A 16884-nucleotide genomic window follows, 5' to 3' on the forward strand; every position below is an offset into this window, starting at 1 on the left:
GCCATCCACAGACCCCCACCCACCCCATAACAGTGCCATCCACAGACCCCCACCCACCCCATAACAGTGCCATCCACAGACCCCCACCCACCCCATAACAGTGCCATCCACAGACCCCCACCCACCCCATAACAGTGCCATCCACAGACCCCCCACCCACCCCATAACAGTGCCATCCACAGACCCCCACCCACCCCATAACAGTGCCATCCACAGACCCCCACCCACCCCCATTGCCGCTCCAGTACAGACTAGTTATAAAATGTGTACAATTAATAAGGATTCTATTCATGAGGCCCCCTCTGCAGTAGAACATTCAATATAGCCACATCCTACTCACAGGGCTGTTATCTTAATGCTGGCCAGCCGGGCAGACGAGCGGCAGCGTCACGACTGACGTCACATGCCTGCGCCGCCTCCTTTATTCAGAAAGTAGGCCGGGCACATGACGTCAGTTGTGACGCTGCCGCTCGTCTGCCCGGCCGGCCAGCATTAAGATAACAGCCCTGTGAGTAGGATGTGGCTATATTGAATGTTCTACTGCAGAGGGGGCCTCATGAATAGAATCCTTATTAATTGTACACATTTTATAACTACTGGAGCTGGGGGCCGGAGCACAGTGAACGCACCGGCCCCCAGCTCCTCCTCCCAGTCCCTCCCCGCTATTTTCTGCCGTTATGTACCAATATCGGCCGAAATGGATTAGGCCCATTTTCGGCCGATATTTTCGGCCGCCGGAATTTCGGTGCACCCCTAGTGTGAACTGATTGGACAGCGGCCATTTTGTTTCTTCTGATTGCTTCTTCCCAAACTAAAGGAGCCATCATAACTAATGACAGGTATTTGAAATTATATTTATAATAAAGTATTTTCATTATTCCCGGAGAACCCTTTTAAGTCCTGGCTTTACTCTTGATCCATTTTCCACACTAGATAAGTATAACTTCTTCCAGTTCTCAGTTGGCATGATCTTTGTGAATACTATAGATAACCATGCCATGACATGTTATGGGCCACCAGCCAGTGGCAGTTATGTCTGCAGTGATCCGTTCCCAGGGATCTCCCTCTGATCCTCTGTCTGGCTGTAATCCTATTTATTACAGGACAGTAATGTAAAGAATAAAGTTATCTCCTGTTGGTCTGGTTAGGGTAGAGATTCTCTTGCCCCAACAGGAGCATTTCAGGAGGTTTATCGGAGCTTCATTTGTGATTTTGCTTGTGGTTTATTTTTATTTTTCTCTCCTTTTTGTAGGTACACCTTCACGTATAGCTTTTGACACTGCCAAAATGTCAACTTCTACCTCCTCGCAGCAGCTGCTGGGACTAAACCCCTGTAATCGTAGCATACAGGACACAGATGGGAATGTGGTATGTTAGAACAGCTCGTCAAATAGCATCATAGAAAAGTGTTACTGTCTGTTTTTAATGTAACAAACATCATGGCTAACTTCTAACTAAATTTTTGTATGTTTTAATTTTTTTTATTTTTTTCCTTGAAATCAGTATTCTATATTTTCATGAGAATAGTTAAGGTGCATCTGTCAGCAGCTTTGTACATACGACGCTGGCTGACCTGTTACATGGGCCATTGGCAGATGAAGGCATCTGTGTTGGTCCCATGTTTATATGTGCCCGCATTACTTAGAAAAATGATGTTTAAATATATGCAAATGAGCCTCTCAGGGGTTTTGCTGTTACACCTTAGAATATACAACGAACTGTGTACATGACTGCCCCCTGGTGCCTGGCAGCCCCGGATCTGTTACAGGGGGCTATGATACGCACAATTAACCCCTTCAGGTGCGGCACCTGAGGGGTTAATTGTACGGATCACAGCCCCCTGTAAGAGATCGGGTGCTGCCAGGCACCAGGGGGCAGTCATGTACACAGTTCGTTGTATATTCTAACTAGAAGCGTCCCCATCACTATGGGAACGCCTCTGTGTTAGAATATACTGTCGGATCTGAGTTTCCACGAAGTGAAAACTCAGCTCTGAAAAAGCTTTTATGCAGACGGATCTTCGGATCAGTCTGTATGAAAGTAACCTACGGCCACGGATCACGGACACGGATGCCAATCTTGTCTGCATCCGTGTTCTTTCACGGACCCATTGACTTGAATGCTGCTGCTGAATTTGTCAGCAGTCACATCATCGATAAATACAAGAGAACCAGTTCCATTGGCAGTCATACATGCCCATGCCATGACACTACTACCACCATGCTTCACTGATGAGGTGGTATGCTTAGGATCATGAGCAGTTCCTTTCCTTCTCCATATTCTTCTCTTCCCATCACTCTGGTACAAGTTAATCCGCATACAACAGGCAGGAAAATATTTTTTTAAATTTGAGTATTTCGCCCATTTTAAGACTTGAGAGAGAGATATACACTCGCCTAAAGATTTATTAGGAACACCTGTTCTATTTCTCATTAATGCAATGATCTAGTCAACCAATCACATGGCAGTTGCTCCAATGCATGTAGGGTTGTGGTCCTGGTCAAGACAATCTCCTGAACTCCAAACTGAATGTCAGAATGGGGAAAAAAAAGTGGGCTACAACAGCAGAAGACCCCACCGGGTACCACTCATCTCCACTAGAAATAGGAAAAAGAGGCTATAATTTGCACGAGCTCACCAAAATTGGACTGTTGAAGACTGGAAAAATGTTGCCTGGTCTGAGGAGTCTCGATTTCTGTTGAGACATTCAAATGGTAGAGTCCAAATTTGGCGTAAACAGAATGAGAACATGTATCCATCATGCCTTGTTACCACTGTGCAGGCTGGTGGTGGTGGTGGTGTAATGGTGTGGGGGATGTTTTCTGGGCACACTTTAGGCCCCTTAGTGCCAATTGGCCATCGTTTAGGCTACTTTCACACTTGCGTTCAGGGTTCCGCTTGTGAGTTCCGTTTGAAGGCTCTCACAAGCGGCCCCGAACGCATCTGTACGGCCCCAATGCATTCTGAGTGGATGCGGATCCGCTCAGAATGCATCAGTCTGGCACCGTCTGTCCTCCGCTCCGCAGGCGGACACCTGAACGCTGCTTGCCAAACGGATCCGTCCAGACTTACAATGTAAGTCAATGGGGACGGATCCGTTTGAAGTTGACACAATATGGCTCAATTTTCAAACGGATCCGTCCCCCATTGACTTTCAATGTAAAGTCTGAACGGATTTGTCTGAGTAACTTTCAAACTTAGCATTTTTATTGAAATATAATGCAGATGGATCCGTTCTGAACGGATCCCATCGTCTGCATTATAGAAGCGGATCCGTCTGTGCAGACACCAGACGGAATCGCTCCGAACGCAAGTGTGAAAGTAGCCTAAAATGCCACGGGCTACCTGAGCATTATTTCTGACCATGTCCATCCCTTCATGACCACCATGTACCCATACTCTGATGGCTACTTCCAGCAGGATAATGCACCATGTCACAAAGCTCAAATCATTTCAAATTGATTTCTTGAACATGACAATGAGTTCACTGTACTAAAATGGCCCCCACAGTCACCAGATCTCAACCCAATAGAGCATCTTTGGGATGTGGTGGAACGGGAGCTTCATGCCCTGGATGTACATCCCTCAAATCTCCATCAACTGCAAGATGCTATCCTATCAATGTGGGTCAACATTTCTAAAGAATGCTATCAGCACCTTGTTGACTCAATGCCACGTAAAAAAAATAATTATATGTAAAGTGGGAGGCTCCCTGCTTGGCAGAAGCCTCCACCTAGCGTTCCCTTAGTGAGACCCAGTATGTCACTGGATGTGCTGAAAAAGCCCTTGCCCTGCACAGTTAAAGGGGGTATTACCGTCTTGTACAATAGGGGCATATCGCCGATAGGTGCAGGTCCCACCTCTGGGACCCCTGAAGATTGTGCAGGGCGCACTGTGGATGGGCATTTGCCCTCCATTCATTTCTGTGGGGTTACCGAAAATGGCAGAGTGCTGAGTTGGCTATTTCCGTCGGACCCGTAGAAATGAATAGGAGCGGGGGCCACGCATGCGTGGTGTTCTCCTATTCAATCCTATGGGGAGTGCTTGGCGGTGGCCGAACCCCGGGAAACCAGGCATCCTCCAGCCACCACCCTCCCCACTCCGTTCTCAGTGTAGGTGCGGGTCCCAGAGGTGGCACCCACACCCTTCAGACAATGGGGGCATATCCTAGCGATGGGAATACCCTTTTAAGGCCCTAATGTTCCAGTCAGAAGGCACAGAAAGCCCCCTCTCTGTGCCCTAAGCCCACGGATGCTGCAATCTCTCTCTTTTGCCGGTAGCATCTAAGAAATGACCAGGATTGTGGCCTAGTGCCGGCTGTATTCTATTATTCCCTGCACCAGCTGTGTCAGTGAGAGGCCCTGTTCTGACCTCTGCTCCGACAAGTTTTGCACGTCATTATACTTTTTAATAATGCTGTGTAACCCTTAGGCCTCATGCACACGGCCGTTGGTTGGGTCTGCATCCCAATCACTTCAATGGGGCCGCAAAAGATGCGGACAGCACTCAGTGTGCTGTCCGCATCCGTGGCTCCGTTCTGCGGCCCCGCTAAAAAAAAAAAAAAATATATAGCATGTCCTATTCTTGTCCGCGCTTTGCGGACAATCGTAGGCATTGATATTTATATTCCTATTTTCTGATTGAGTGAAGGGGGTTGATGATATGCATATGTCTCCCCCTAGAGTTCTATACACTTAGACAGAGGAGAGAGAGACAGAGGAGAGAGACAGAGGAGAGAGAGACAGAGGGCGCGCTCGAGCTCTCTGTGTGTCTCTGGCTTCCCAAATGAATGCATATTCTAATTGATGCCTGTAATATATTATGGGGGAGATATATCAAAACAATTGGATCCATCCACCAGTCTTTATCTCCCTGCGCTGGCGTGAGATGTGTCTGATTTGTTAGGAGGCAGAACAAATTAGGTGCATCTGTGCCAGCTACAGGCTGCCGTAGACTTTAGCTATAACTTCCACCACTTTCTGGTGAAAGGTATAGTAAATGTGGCGGAGGCCACTTCCACTGAGCTAATCCCCCCCCCCACCCCCCCTGCATTTGTGAAAATTGCAGAGAAGCTCAAAAAGTCGCAACTTATGGTACTCGCATGCTGTGTGCCATAATGTGCCACTTTTTACACCACAGCTGTGGCGTATAGGCCTTGGTAAATGTCCCTCTGTATGTCTATCACAAGATTAGAATTCAGCCATTTATATGGGTCATGATTTGTAGCACTTCGCCTGCAGTTGTACTGCTGTACTAATGGTAGCTGTTCAGAAGAATGTTCTGTGAGAACTGCACATCCACAATGCTGGTTTATCTGCAGCTATTCTGATGTGAGACAGCCTTCAAACAACTTCTATTTTAGGCAATGCAATGTTTTGATTCCTCTCCACAACATCACTTTCAGTAATCTTATTTATTTTCCCCCTCCCCTCTATGTTCTAGGTACGACCACAACCAGCTCTGCTGAAGCTTCTGCACACAGCAGGGGCAAAGGGACATACGTTTACTGTAAAACAGGTGAGCTTTTCTCCCTCTCCATTTGCAGTTCTTCTTTTCCAAGGAACAACCTGCAAGATCCATACTAACGTTTGCACACAGTTGCTATAATTGTGGATGGGATGTAAATCCAGCCGCAGAAGAGGTAGCTAAACTGCTGCATGCCTAAAAGGTTTCTTTCACAATCACATCTGGAGTAATCCTTTACTGAGTGTATACATTTTATTTATTTTTTATTTTATTTTTTCACCCAGGCAGCCCACCTGATGATGGCATCGGAGCATCTTGTGCTCTGATGCTCTCCCTTGCCCTGTGCTAGATCGCACAGGGCACAGGCTCTTTGGTTTACCATAACACACTACCGGACGGAGGCTTCCGCCCAGCAGTGTGTTTGGTGATGTCACCGGCTCTGATGGACGTGCTTTATCGCTGCCCTAGCCGTTTTACTGGCTAGGGCAGTGCTAAAGCCCGCCCATGAGTGCCAGTGACTTCATCGGGCTTCCTGGCAGCCCCATGGAGAGCCCAGTTCCTCATCGGAACTCCTGAAAATGCCTTTGTCCTGCGTGATTTAGCGCAGGGCAAAGGAGAGGATCAGAGCATGAACTGCTCTGTTGCTCAAGTCAGGGGAGCTGCCTGGTTGAAAATGGAGGTATAAAAAGGGAGATATGAGATCTGCACACCCTAAGTGGTGGGTGCTCGTAGAGGACATGCGTCAATTGATGTCTATGAGAAATCCACGGCACACCATATGTTCTTCATCAATTAGTGTTTTTAATGCATAGTAATTTTTACATAATTTTCGTTCCATCCAGAGCAAATATTAAATCAATACAGTTGGCCTAGCGGTACAACCCCAACGTTTCGGTCGGTTGTCGACCTTTATCAAGGGGTCTGTGGCTTAAGACATTCCAAATGCGCTCTGGAGGTCTTCTCTTCCGGGTGTAGGGCTGACGTCAACGGCGCAGGCGCACTTAGGATGGAGCTGCCGTCCTTCTCTCAGAGCGCCTGCGTCGAATGATGACCGGTACCGCGCAGGTGCGGGATTTAAGGCTGCAGGCAGGGCTAGCGACAGGAGGAGAGCGCTCGCTGGCTCTGTCAATCAGTGGAGGAGGGGGCGGCGGCTACCAGCAAGTCCGCCCAACTTGCTGGTAGTGAAAAAATGTACATATAATAAGTGTTGTGTGTGTGGGTTTTTTTTTTTTTTTTTCTGTAATTACTGCACTACCCGAGGTAAGAGGGGCATATATGGAATCTTCTTGCATTAACAAATAAGTCAAAAACTGAAAATTGGGGGTTGGGGGTGACAGAAGCCCTTTAAAGAAAGCGTGGGGATCTTCGGCTGCCATGTCAGTAGCCAGAGCAATGAATCTTTTGCTAGATCAGCTTGAATACCATCTCAAATTAAAAACCTCTAGAGAGAAGATATTGGAATCTCTACCACTGTTGAAGATGGCTACAGCTTTCATGGCAGATGCTTCAGCTGAGTCTATCAGTTTTTTGGCTCGTGATGAAACGTTAACAAATACGGTAAGGCGGGCTCTTTGGCTTAAGTCATGGTCAGGGGACATGGCTTCCAAGAATAAATTATGTGCAAGCCCCTTTCCAGATCTTATCTGTTTGGACCTGTCCTGGATGTAATTCTACAAAGAGCAGCGGATAAAGAGAGAGGCTTTCCGGAGGAATCAAGGAAGCTGCAGCCATTTCGGAAACCCTCTAGACAGTTTCAAAATACAACACCTAGAGGTAAAGGCGAAACGGGGAGATGAAGCTATCCTGAAGGAGGAAGATTTCTCCTCAATCCAAATTCCAATAATAATCCATGAATCCAATGACGCCAGGCTGGTGGGTGGAAGGCTTCGTTACTTCTGACAGAACTGGCTGCGAATTACGCACAACCAGTGTATTCTAGATTCTAGCAGCGAGATTCTAGAATTCCGTTGTCCTCTCCACTATTTTCACGTTACGGAATTTCAGATCACGTCTCTACAGGAGCAGCTTCTAGCAGACATACAGTAACTTGCCAGTCTAGGAGCAATAATCCCGGTGCCTTATCCACAGGAATTCAAGGGACATTATTCAGAACTGTTCTTCATAAAACTGAGAAACTGGATTATACCACAAATTCAAGAGGGAGTAATTAACCACTTCAGCCCCCCTAGCTTAAACCAGACCACTCTTTACAATTCTGCACTACACTACTTTCACGGTTTTTTGCTCGGTCATACAACTTACCACCCAAATGAATTTTACCTCCCTTTTTTTTCCCCCTTCACTAATAGAGCTTTCATTTGGTGGCATTTCATTGCTGCTGACATTTTTTACATTTTTTGATATTAATCAAAAATTTTGCAAAAAGTCATTTTTTCACTTTTGGTTGTAAAATTTTTCAATTAAAACTGATGTTCGGTATAGGCGATATGCGATATAAATTTGTGCCACGATATGGATTTTGTGCAGATCGCCGGACCGCGATATCGCGGAGCGGCTGGTGCCGATCAGAGTCCCAGCAGTGTAATGCTGGGGCTCCGATCGGTTACCCATGGCAGCCAGGAGTCACGCTACTGAAGTCCTGGCTGCCATGATATGTCAGTGAGCAGCATTACACTCTAGTGCGCCGTGGCCACCAGGTGCTCCTTCTCATAGGTCTGTGCGGCGCATTGCTAATGCTATAGGCATTAGCAATGCGCCGCACAGACAGAAGAAGGAGCTCCCGGCGGCCACGGCGCACGTGAGTATAATGCTGCTCACTGACATATCATGGCAGCCAGGACTTCAGTAGCGTGACTCCTGGCTGCCATGGTAACCGAACGGAGCCCCAGCATTACACTGTTGGGACTCCGATCGGAGCTGCTGCTGCCACCAATGATGGGGGGGGGGGGAGGGGGCCCCTTCCCCCAATGATCAATACTGGGGGGGGGGGGGGGGGGGGCGCACTGCTGCTGCCACTAATGATGGGGGGGAGGGGGACCCTGTGGCCACTGCCACCAATGATGAATACTGGGGAGGGGGGTTGAGTTACCAGAGGGGGCTGATAAGAGGGGGAGGCTGGGGGGCTGATCAGAGGCTGGGGGGCACATGAGAGGCTGGCTGCCATAGTCGGCTCCCTGCTGCTGTGTGCACAACGCACAGGGCAGCAGGAAGAGTGTAAATTCCTATTCACCCTAATAGAGATCTATTAGGGTGACTATGACAAGGGTTCTAGCCCTCAAGGAGGCTAATAGTTATTAAATAAAAGGTAAAAAAATAAAGTTTAACCCCTCCCCCAAATATAGAAAACAATATTTCTCGTACTTTTTTCCATTGGGGGACACAGACCATGGGTATAGCTTAGAGGTATTAGTAGGAGGGACACTATGCAAATGAAAGAGCTCCTCCTCCTCGGGCTATACCCCCCGACTCCACCAGGAGGAACTCAGTCTTTGCTTAGTGTCTGGTGAAGGAGGTTGACACTCTCTGATTCTACTCCTTTTTGTTATTTTTATTCTAGATGGGGACACAGGTCGGCATGGCGCCTTCCTGGTCCCCCGTGGAGTGCCCGCCGCCGTCTTTGGGACGTTGCCTGGCTGCCTCCATTTCCCCCCAAGAAGATGAGTGGATCCGGGCTCGACCTGTTAGCTCCGGCATCCCACCAGCTGCTGGGACGCCTGCTGCCTACCCTCCTCCAGAGCACTGTTCTCCTGGATTGGAGTCAGAAGTCTGAAGAGGCGCATCCCTGCTGGTCTGGACATCGAGGGAGCATGCTGAGCAGATAAGTATTGCCCAGTCCCTCCCCCTCCCTCTGTGTCTGTTTGTCTGTGGCTACCTGGGTGAGCTTGAAGAAGGATCCTGATGGGGCACTTTCTTCATTTTGGCACTGGAGTACTGGCATCTCTTCCCCCTTAAACTGTGGGCTTCAGCGCTTCTCTCGTCAGGCCTTGGCTGCTGCGCTCTCTCAGCGCCCGCCGGCAGGCCGCTCCTCCACGTGGTGTTTGTTCGCACGTGCGCTTATCTTCGCGCGTGCGCTTATTTCCGCGCATATTTTCGCGCGTGCGCTTATTTTCGCGCTTATTTTCGCGCGTGCGCTTATTTTCGCGCGCGATTATTTTCGCGCATATTTTTCGCGCGCTTATTTCGCGCGCTTTTTTCGCGCCATAGTGACGCGTTCGGGGGGGCGGAGCCTCGGCATGCCGCTCTGACTCTCCTTACATCGGAGACTCTGTTTGCTCACGGCCGTGCAGCTCCTCATCACTCTACTCCGTTTTGTGCCAGGCAAGCCGGTAGCTCAGTGGTAATGCTGCTGCTGCCCCATGTCCAGGCTTTCTGACTTCAAAGCCCCTTTCAGCCTTCAATAATTGTTTACATTATTCTAGATGGGGACACAGGTCGGCATGGCGCCTTCCTGGTCCCCCGTGGAATGCCCGCCGCCGTCCTTGGACGCTGCCTGGCTGCCTCCATTGCCCCCCAAAGAAGACAAGTGGATCCGGGCTCGACCTGCAGCTCCGGTATCCCACCAGCTACTGGGTCTCCTGCTGCCACCCTCCACCAGGACACTGCACTCCTGGACAAGGAGTCAGAAGCCTGAAGAGGTGCATCCCTGCTGGTCCTGGAGTAGAGGGAGAAGATCTGCAGGAGCAGATAAGTATTACCTGCATCCCTGCCTTACCCCCCTCCTCCACGTCCATGGGAGCCTGCGGTCCCCGCTTGGGCATCTGCCATGTCCAGCGCGGCCGCTAAATTGGTCTTAGTCGCCAAGGCAACCATGTCCTTTAATCCTGTGGCGCTAACAACTCCATCTCTCTGTGGTCCCCACAGTGGGTGACTGACTACGAAGAGGCAGCGTGAGCGGCAGCATCCCACCTCGGATATCCGTCTCTCCACCCCCCTCACCTCGCCGGTGGCGCTTGCGGACTGCTCTTCCCCCTCCCTAGGGAGAGTAATCCGAAGGGGAATTATCCGGCTCGGACGAGCCAGGTCCCTTTTGGACTATAGGGCATTTTCAAATCCTGTGACGCCAACCACCTCTCTAAGTGGTTTTCCACAGAAGACGCCCGACTACTAACAGGGAGTGTGAGCAGCAGCATCCCTCCTCGGATGGCTCCGGCTCTCCCCCCCCCCCCCCCCCCCCCTCGTCTAGAGGCGCGTTGGGGCGACTCTCCCCTCCCTTAGGGAGCGCAAGTCTGAAGGAGAATTTCCGGCTCTGATTAGGTCATGGAGCGGGACCCCTCGCCTAAGCTCTCCACCAGGGTGGCTGACTTAGTGGCGGCTGTCCAAGACGCCTTTATTCTCCAAGGGGATTCTCCTCCTTCCACTGGTCAGGAGTTCCCCCTTTTTCCGTCCAGGCAGTCGGAGACTACCATGTTCCCGGTCCATGAGGGATTTTTCCGCGGTCATGTCCAGGGCCTGGGGTAGTCTTAATAAGGTTCTCGACCACCCAGCGCATGAATATACTTTCTTTTCCCTGCTGACGGCGAGGAGAGGTGTCTCCTCCCCCTAAGGTGGATCCTCCGGTGGCCGGATTAGCCAATTATATGGCCCTTCCTGTCTTAGTCAGTTCCTCTTTCCAGGATGCTGTAGACAGACGCATAGACTCTCTTCCAGGTCCTTTTTTCGCTGGCAGCGCGTCCCTGTGACCTACCTTTCACTCAGCAGGAATAGCCAGTGCTCTCTCGGTGTGGTTACAGCACCACCACCAGGAACTGGCGGTACGAGATGCGGCTACTAACACACTGGAGTTGGTTCTCCAGATGTCTCAGGCTTCTAAGATTCTTTGCAAAGCTTCTAGGGACATTGTTTCCCTCTTTGCCCGCAGGTTGGCCATCTCTGTCACTCAGCGCGAAGAGATCTGATTGAAGGTGTGGGACGCTGACGCCTCCACCAAGCGTTCCCTTGCTAATCTCCCCTTTGGGGTTTCCAGACCTTATGGGGATCAGCTGGACGAGTTCATCTCTGCATGCCTTTTGCCGTTTCTCATCTGGTAGGCCGTCGCCTGCTTCCTCCGCTGGGGGTCTCAGGTCGCCCGCAAAGAGGCCTTCCTTTGCACCAGCCTTCCCGGCGCTAGAGGGCCCAGTCAGCCCGCCCTGCTGCTCCTAGGTCTATCACATGTCCCGATTGCGGAATCCCACCATCGATTCCTGCGCTTCGCCATTATGAGTCGACACTGTCAGTTTGTCGCCCTTCCTTCGGGTTGGCGACCACCCCGCGGGTCCTTACCACGGTCCTGGACCGCTCATGGCGCTTCTTCGTACCAAGGGCATTCCTTTGCTGCCCTATCGGGACGATATCCGGATAGAGGCCCCCCTCTCTACCGCAGACCAAGGACAGCGTCCGGATCACTGTTCAGACTCTGGAACGGTTCGGCTGGCTGGTAACTTTCCCAAACTCCTGCCTCTTCCCGTCCCAGAGGCTCTCCTTCCGGAGGATGATTTTGGACACCTCGGCTGCCAAAGTATTCTACCAGCCTTCAAGTCCTCTCAGATCCAGGGGGCAGTGTCGCATCTGCTGCGCTCCCCGTGCCTCTCCATTCGGGAATACTTGCAGGTCCTGGGTCTTATGGTAGCCTCTTTCGAGGCCTTCCATATGCCCAGTTTTCACACTCGCCTGGCGCAACAGGAGATCCTTTACCTTTCAGCGGGTTCGGGCAGCTCTCCCTAGGTGGCTGTTCCCGATGAACCTGAGGTCGGGGAGTTCCTTTCTCGCATTCTCCTGGACGATCGCCACCACCGATGCCAGCATCCTGGGTTGGGGGGGGCGTTTTCCAGTCTCGCACGGTTCAGGGGATTTGGTCGGCGGCAGAGTCTCGCCTTCCAATCAACTTTCTGGAACTGGGGGCGATTTTTTCCGCTCTCTCTCTCCTATTGGACCTCTCTCCTTGCGGGCCTCCCAGTGCGGGTTCAAACGGGCAATGCTGCGGCCGTGGCCTATATCGCCCATCAGGGCGGGACCCGCAGCCGGATGGTGATGCAGGAGGTGAAGAGAATTCTGACGTGGGTGGAGACGCACGTTCTGGTGTTGTCAGCAGTTGGCATTCCAGGAGTGGACAACTGGACAGCGGACTTTCTAAGCCACTACACGGTGGATCCAAGCGAGTGGTCTCTGCATCCAGAAGGGTTCGAAGAAGTCTGCCACAGATGGGACCGTCCGGATGTGGACTTAATGGCGTCCGGGTTCAACAACAAGATCCCAGTGGTCCTGGCTCGCGCCCGAGATCCGGAGGCGTACGGATGGATGCGCAGGTGTCTCCGTGGCAGGACTTCAGCCTCCTCTGTTTTCCTCTCCTACCAAAGGGTCTACGCCAGTTCGAGGCGGAAGGGAATCCGACCGTTCTCATCACCCCAGAGTGGCCTCGCCGCGCGTGGTTTTTCGGACGTGGCTCGGTTGCTGACGGACGCCCCATGGCCTCTTCCCGACAGACAGGACCTACTGTCTCAGGGCCCGTTCTTCCACCGGAATTTGCGGTCTCTTCGTTTACCGGCGTGACTGTTGAAACCGCCATCCTGATGAAGATGGGGTTCTCGGATTCAGTGGTTAGGACCATGATCAGTCCGGGGAAGTCTTCTTCCTCCCGGATTTACTATCGTACCTGGATGGCCTTCCTGTCCTTTTGTGAGGGTTCGGGGTTCCCTCCCCTTCGGTTTTCCATCTTGATGGTACTGTCTTTTCTTCAGTCTGGGCTTGTGCAGGGACTGTCGCTTAGTTCCCTGTAAGGTCAGGTTTCGGCGCGGGCCGTCAGAGGTCCCTTGCTCTTAAGGGTCCGGTGGTGACCTTTCTTCGGGGGTGGCGCATTCGGTTCCCCGTATGTTCCCCCTTTGTCTCCTTGGGATCTCAATTTGGTTCTGCGCGCTCTGCAGTCGGCCCCCTTCGAGCCTTTGAGGAGGGTCTCTCTGACTGTTCTCATCTGGACTTCCTTGTGACCATAGCTTCTGATACAGCTACATAGCGTAGTGATTAAAGTTCTGGGCTATTATGCAGTGGCTGTGAGTTCACATCCCATCACGAGCTTTTAAGTCAGACTGGTGTCGAAGCTGGCCGCTCTTTCCTGTCAGGAGCCTTTCTGGTTTTCCACCAGGATTAAGTTGTGCTCCGTCCAGTCCCCTTCTTTTTGCCCAGGGTGGTCTCTCCCTTCCACCTTGATGAGGATCTTGTCCTGCCTTCCTTTTGTCCTTCTCCGGCTAACCCCAAGGAACGCACTCTGCAGTCCCTGGATGTTGTACGGGTCCTGGAGGTGTTTCTCGCGGCTACTGCTTCCGTCCGCCGTTCTTGGCGCTCTGGATCTGCTTGGCTATTTCCGCGGCTTGTCGCGCTTGTGGTGGAGTTCCCCCGGCTAGGATTGTCGCTCGCTCCACTAGGGCGGTGGGGGCTTCCTGGGCAAGACGCAATCGTGCCTCTGCGTCTCAGCTGTGTACGGCGGCCACCTGGTCGTCCTTGCATACCTTTGCAAATTTTTGTCAGTTGCATTCACTGGCTTCGGCTGATGCGGCTTTGGCCGCAGGGTTTTGCAGGCTGTGGTTCCTGTTTGACCGTTGGGCGTTCCTTCTGGCGGTGCTGATATTTTTTCCCACCCCATGGACTGCTTTTGGACGTCCCATGGTCTGTGTCCCCCAATGGAAAAAAGTACGAGAAAAGGAGATTTTTGTGAAACTCACCTGTAAAATCTTTTTCTCGTCTTTTCCATTGGGGGACACAGCTCCCACCCATTATTCCTGTTGCAGGAGGGGTCTTTAGTTCAGTTTTTCTGTTTCTGGTTGGACCTTATGGCTTGGTCCGATGGTTTCCATGATTTTTTCTTGCTCCTTCTCCTACTGCTTGTGCAACGCCTGAGTTCCTCCTGGTGGAGTCGGGGGGTATAGCCCGAGGAGGAGGAGCTCTTTCATTTGCATAGTGTCCCTCCTACTAATACCTCTAAGCTATACCCATGGTCTGTGTCCCCCAATGGAAAAGACGAGAAAAAGATTTTACAGGTGAGTTTCACAAAAATCTCCTTATTGCACATGCTTAAAATTATATCTCAATATAGATTTTAGGCCATATCGCCCACCCCTAATTTCTATATACATTTTTCTCTAAATTTATTGTTCTACATGTGTCTGATAAAAAAATTAAATAAAAATGCAATAAGTGTATATTTATTGGTTTGGGTAAAAGGTATAGCGTTTACAAACTATGGTGCAAAAATGTGAATTTCCGCATTTTGAAGCAGCTCTGACTTTCTGAGCACCTGTCATGTTTCCTGAGGTTCTACAATGCCCAGACAGTAGAAACCCCACAAATGACCCAATTTCGGAAAGTAGACACCCTAAGGTATTCGCTGATGGGCATAGTGAGTTCATGGAAGTTTTTATTTTTTGTCACAAGTTAGTGGAAAATGATATATTTTTTTTTATATTTTTTATTTTTTACAAAGTCGCATATTCCACTAACTTGTGACAAAAAATTAAATTTTACATGAACTAACCATACTCCTCACTGAATACCTTGGGGTGTCTTCTTTCCAAAATGGGGTCACATGTGGGGTATTTATACTGCCCTGGCATTTTAGGGGCCCTAAAGCGTAAGAAGTAGTTTGGAATCCATATTCGTTAAAATGCCCTGTGAAATCCTGAAAGTACTCATTGGAAATTGGACCCCTTTGCGCATCTTGGCTGCAAAAGTGTCACACATGTGGTATTGCCGTACTCTGAAGTAGGGCAATGTGTTTTGGGGTGTCTTTTTACATATACCCATTCTGGGTGAGAGAAATATCTCTCTAAAAGACAACTTTTTCCTTTTTTTTTTTTTTTTTTTTATACAAAAAGGAAAAAAGTTATCATTTGATATTTCTCAAATGGGTATATGTAAAAATACACCCCAAAACACATTGCCCTACTTCTCCTGAGTACGGCGATACCACATGTGTGACACTTTTTTTGCAGCCTAGGTGCGCAAAGGGGCCCAAATTCCAATAAGTATCTTTTAGGAGGGCATTTTTAGGCATTTGGATTCTCACGCTTTAGGGCCCCTAAAATGCCAGGGCAGTATAAATACCCCACAAGTGACCCCCATTTTGTAAAGAAGACACCCCAAGGTATTCTGTGAGGGTCATGGCGAGTTCCTAGAATATTTTTTTTTATTTTTTGGCACAAGTTAGCGGAAAATGATTTTGTAAAAGAGGAAATTTTTTTTTATAATTTTCCCCTAACTTGTGCCAAAAAAAAATATATAAATATAAAAAATAGGAACTCGCCATGACCCTCACGGAATACCTTGGGGTGTCTTCTTTACAAAATGGGGGTCACATGTGGGGTATTTATACTGCCCTGGTATTTTAGGGGCCCTAAAGCGTGAGAAGAAGTCTGGAATATAAATTTTATGCATTTTGATTCTGTGAGGGGTTTGAGTTCATGTGAGATTTTATTTTTTGTCACAAGTTAGTGGAATATGAGACTTTGTAAGAAAAAAAAATAAAAAATCTATTTCCGCTTAACTTGTGCCAAAAAAAAATAATTCTATGAACTCGCCATGCCCCTCAAAAGTGATCTTCTTTTTATAGCGCCGCAGTGATCAGAAAAAAAAATAAAAATTCTGTCACTGCGGTGGGGCGGGCTGAACGCAAGTGTGCGCACAAGATCGGGCCTGATCAGGCGAACACTGCGTTTTTTTGTAGAGCCTATAGAACATGTCCTATTCTTGTTCGCAATTGCGGACAAGAAAAGGCATTTTCTATATAGTTCTGGCAATGTGCAGATCTGCAAAATGCGGAAAGCACATTGCCGGTGTCCGTGTTTTGCAGATCCGCGGTGTCAGAGTTTTGCGCAAAACACATACGGACGTCTGAATGGAGCCTTACAGGGGGGTGATCAGGGGTTAATAAGTGACAGGGGGGGTGGGGGGTCGATACAAGCAAAAGGGACCACCAGAGGACCAGGTAGCAGGTATATCAGACGCTGTTAACAAAACAGCGTCTGATATACCTTTTCAAGGGTTAAAAAAAAAATCGCATCTACAGCCTGCCAGCGAATGATCGCCGCTGGCAGGCTGTAGATCCTCTAGTTTACCTGCCATTCCTGTGAACGCGCGTTCCTGTGTGCGTGCGTTCACAGGAAATCTCGCGTCTCGTGAGATGATGCGCCAGCGCGTCAAAGAGGAATGAATCGACCACCTCCGGACCGCAATCCTGCGTTAGGCGGTCCGGAGGCGGTTACCATAGACTTAAACGATGCATACTATCACATCCCCATTCATGAACAGCACCAACAATACCTGAGATTTGCAATCAGAATTCTGATTGCAAATCTCAGGTTTTGTTGGAGGAATCTACCACTACCAATTCCAATGTCTTCCGTTTGGAATATCATCAGCCCCATATATATTTACGAAATTGATGGCAGAGATAATGGCCTATTTGAGACAGTCACATAATGATAGTGCCATACC

At 49.6% G+C, this 16884-nt stretch overlaps 1 protein-coding gene across 1 annotated transcript in view; it reads left to right on the forward strand.

Moving 5' to 3' along the window:
- Nucleotides 1-16884, forward strand: part of MDM4 (MDM4 regulator of p53) — a 54378-nt gene that overhangs the window by 4764 nt on the left and 32730 nt on the right. The window contains exons 2-3 of the mRNA XM_044288411.1: nucleotides 1253-1368; nucleotides 5443-5517. Coding sequence (XP_044144346.1) covers nucleotides 1288-1368; nucleotides 5443-5517 — 156 coding nt within the window. The 5' untranslated portion in view covers nucleotides 1253-1287. The remainder of the gene's footprint in view (nucleotides 1-1252; nucleotides 1369-5442; nucleotides 5518-16884) is intronic.

Source organism: Bufo gargarizans, chromosome 3, assembly GCF_014858855.1.
Source record: "Bufo gargarizans isolate SCDJY-AF-19 chromosome 3, ASM1485885v1, whole genome shotgun sequence".
NCBI lineage: Eukaryota > Metazoa > Chordata > Amphibia > Anura > Bufonidae > Bufo > Bufo gargarizans.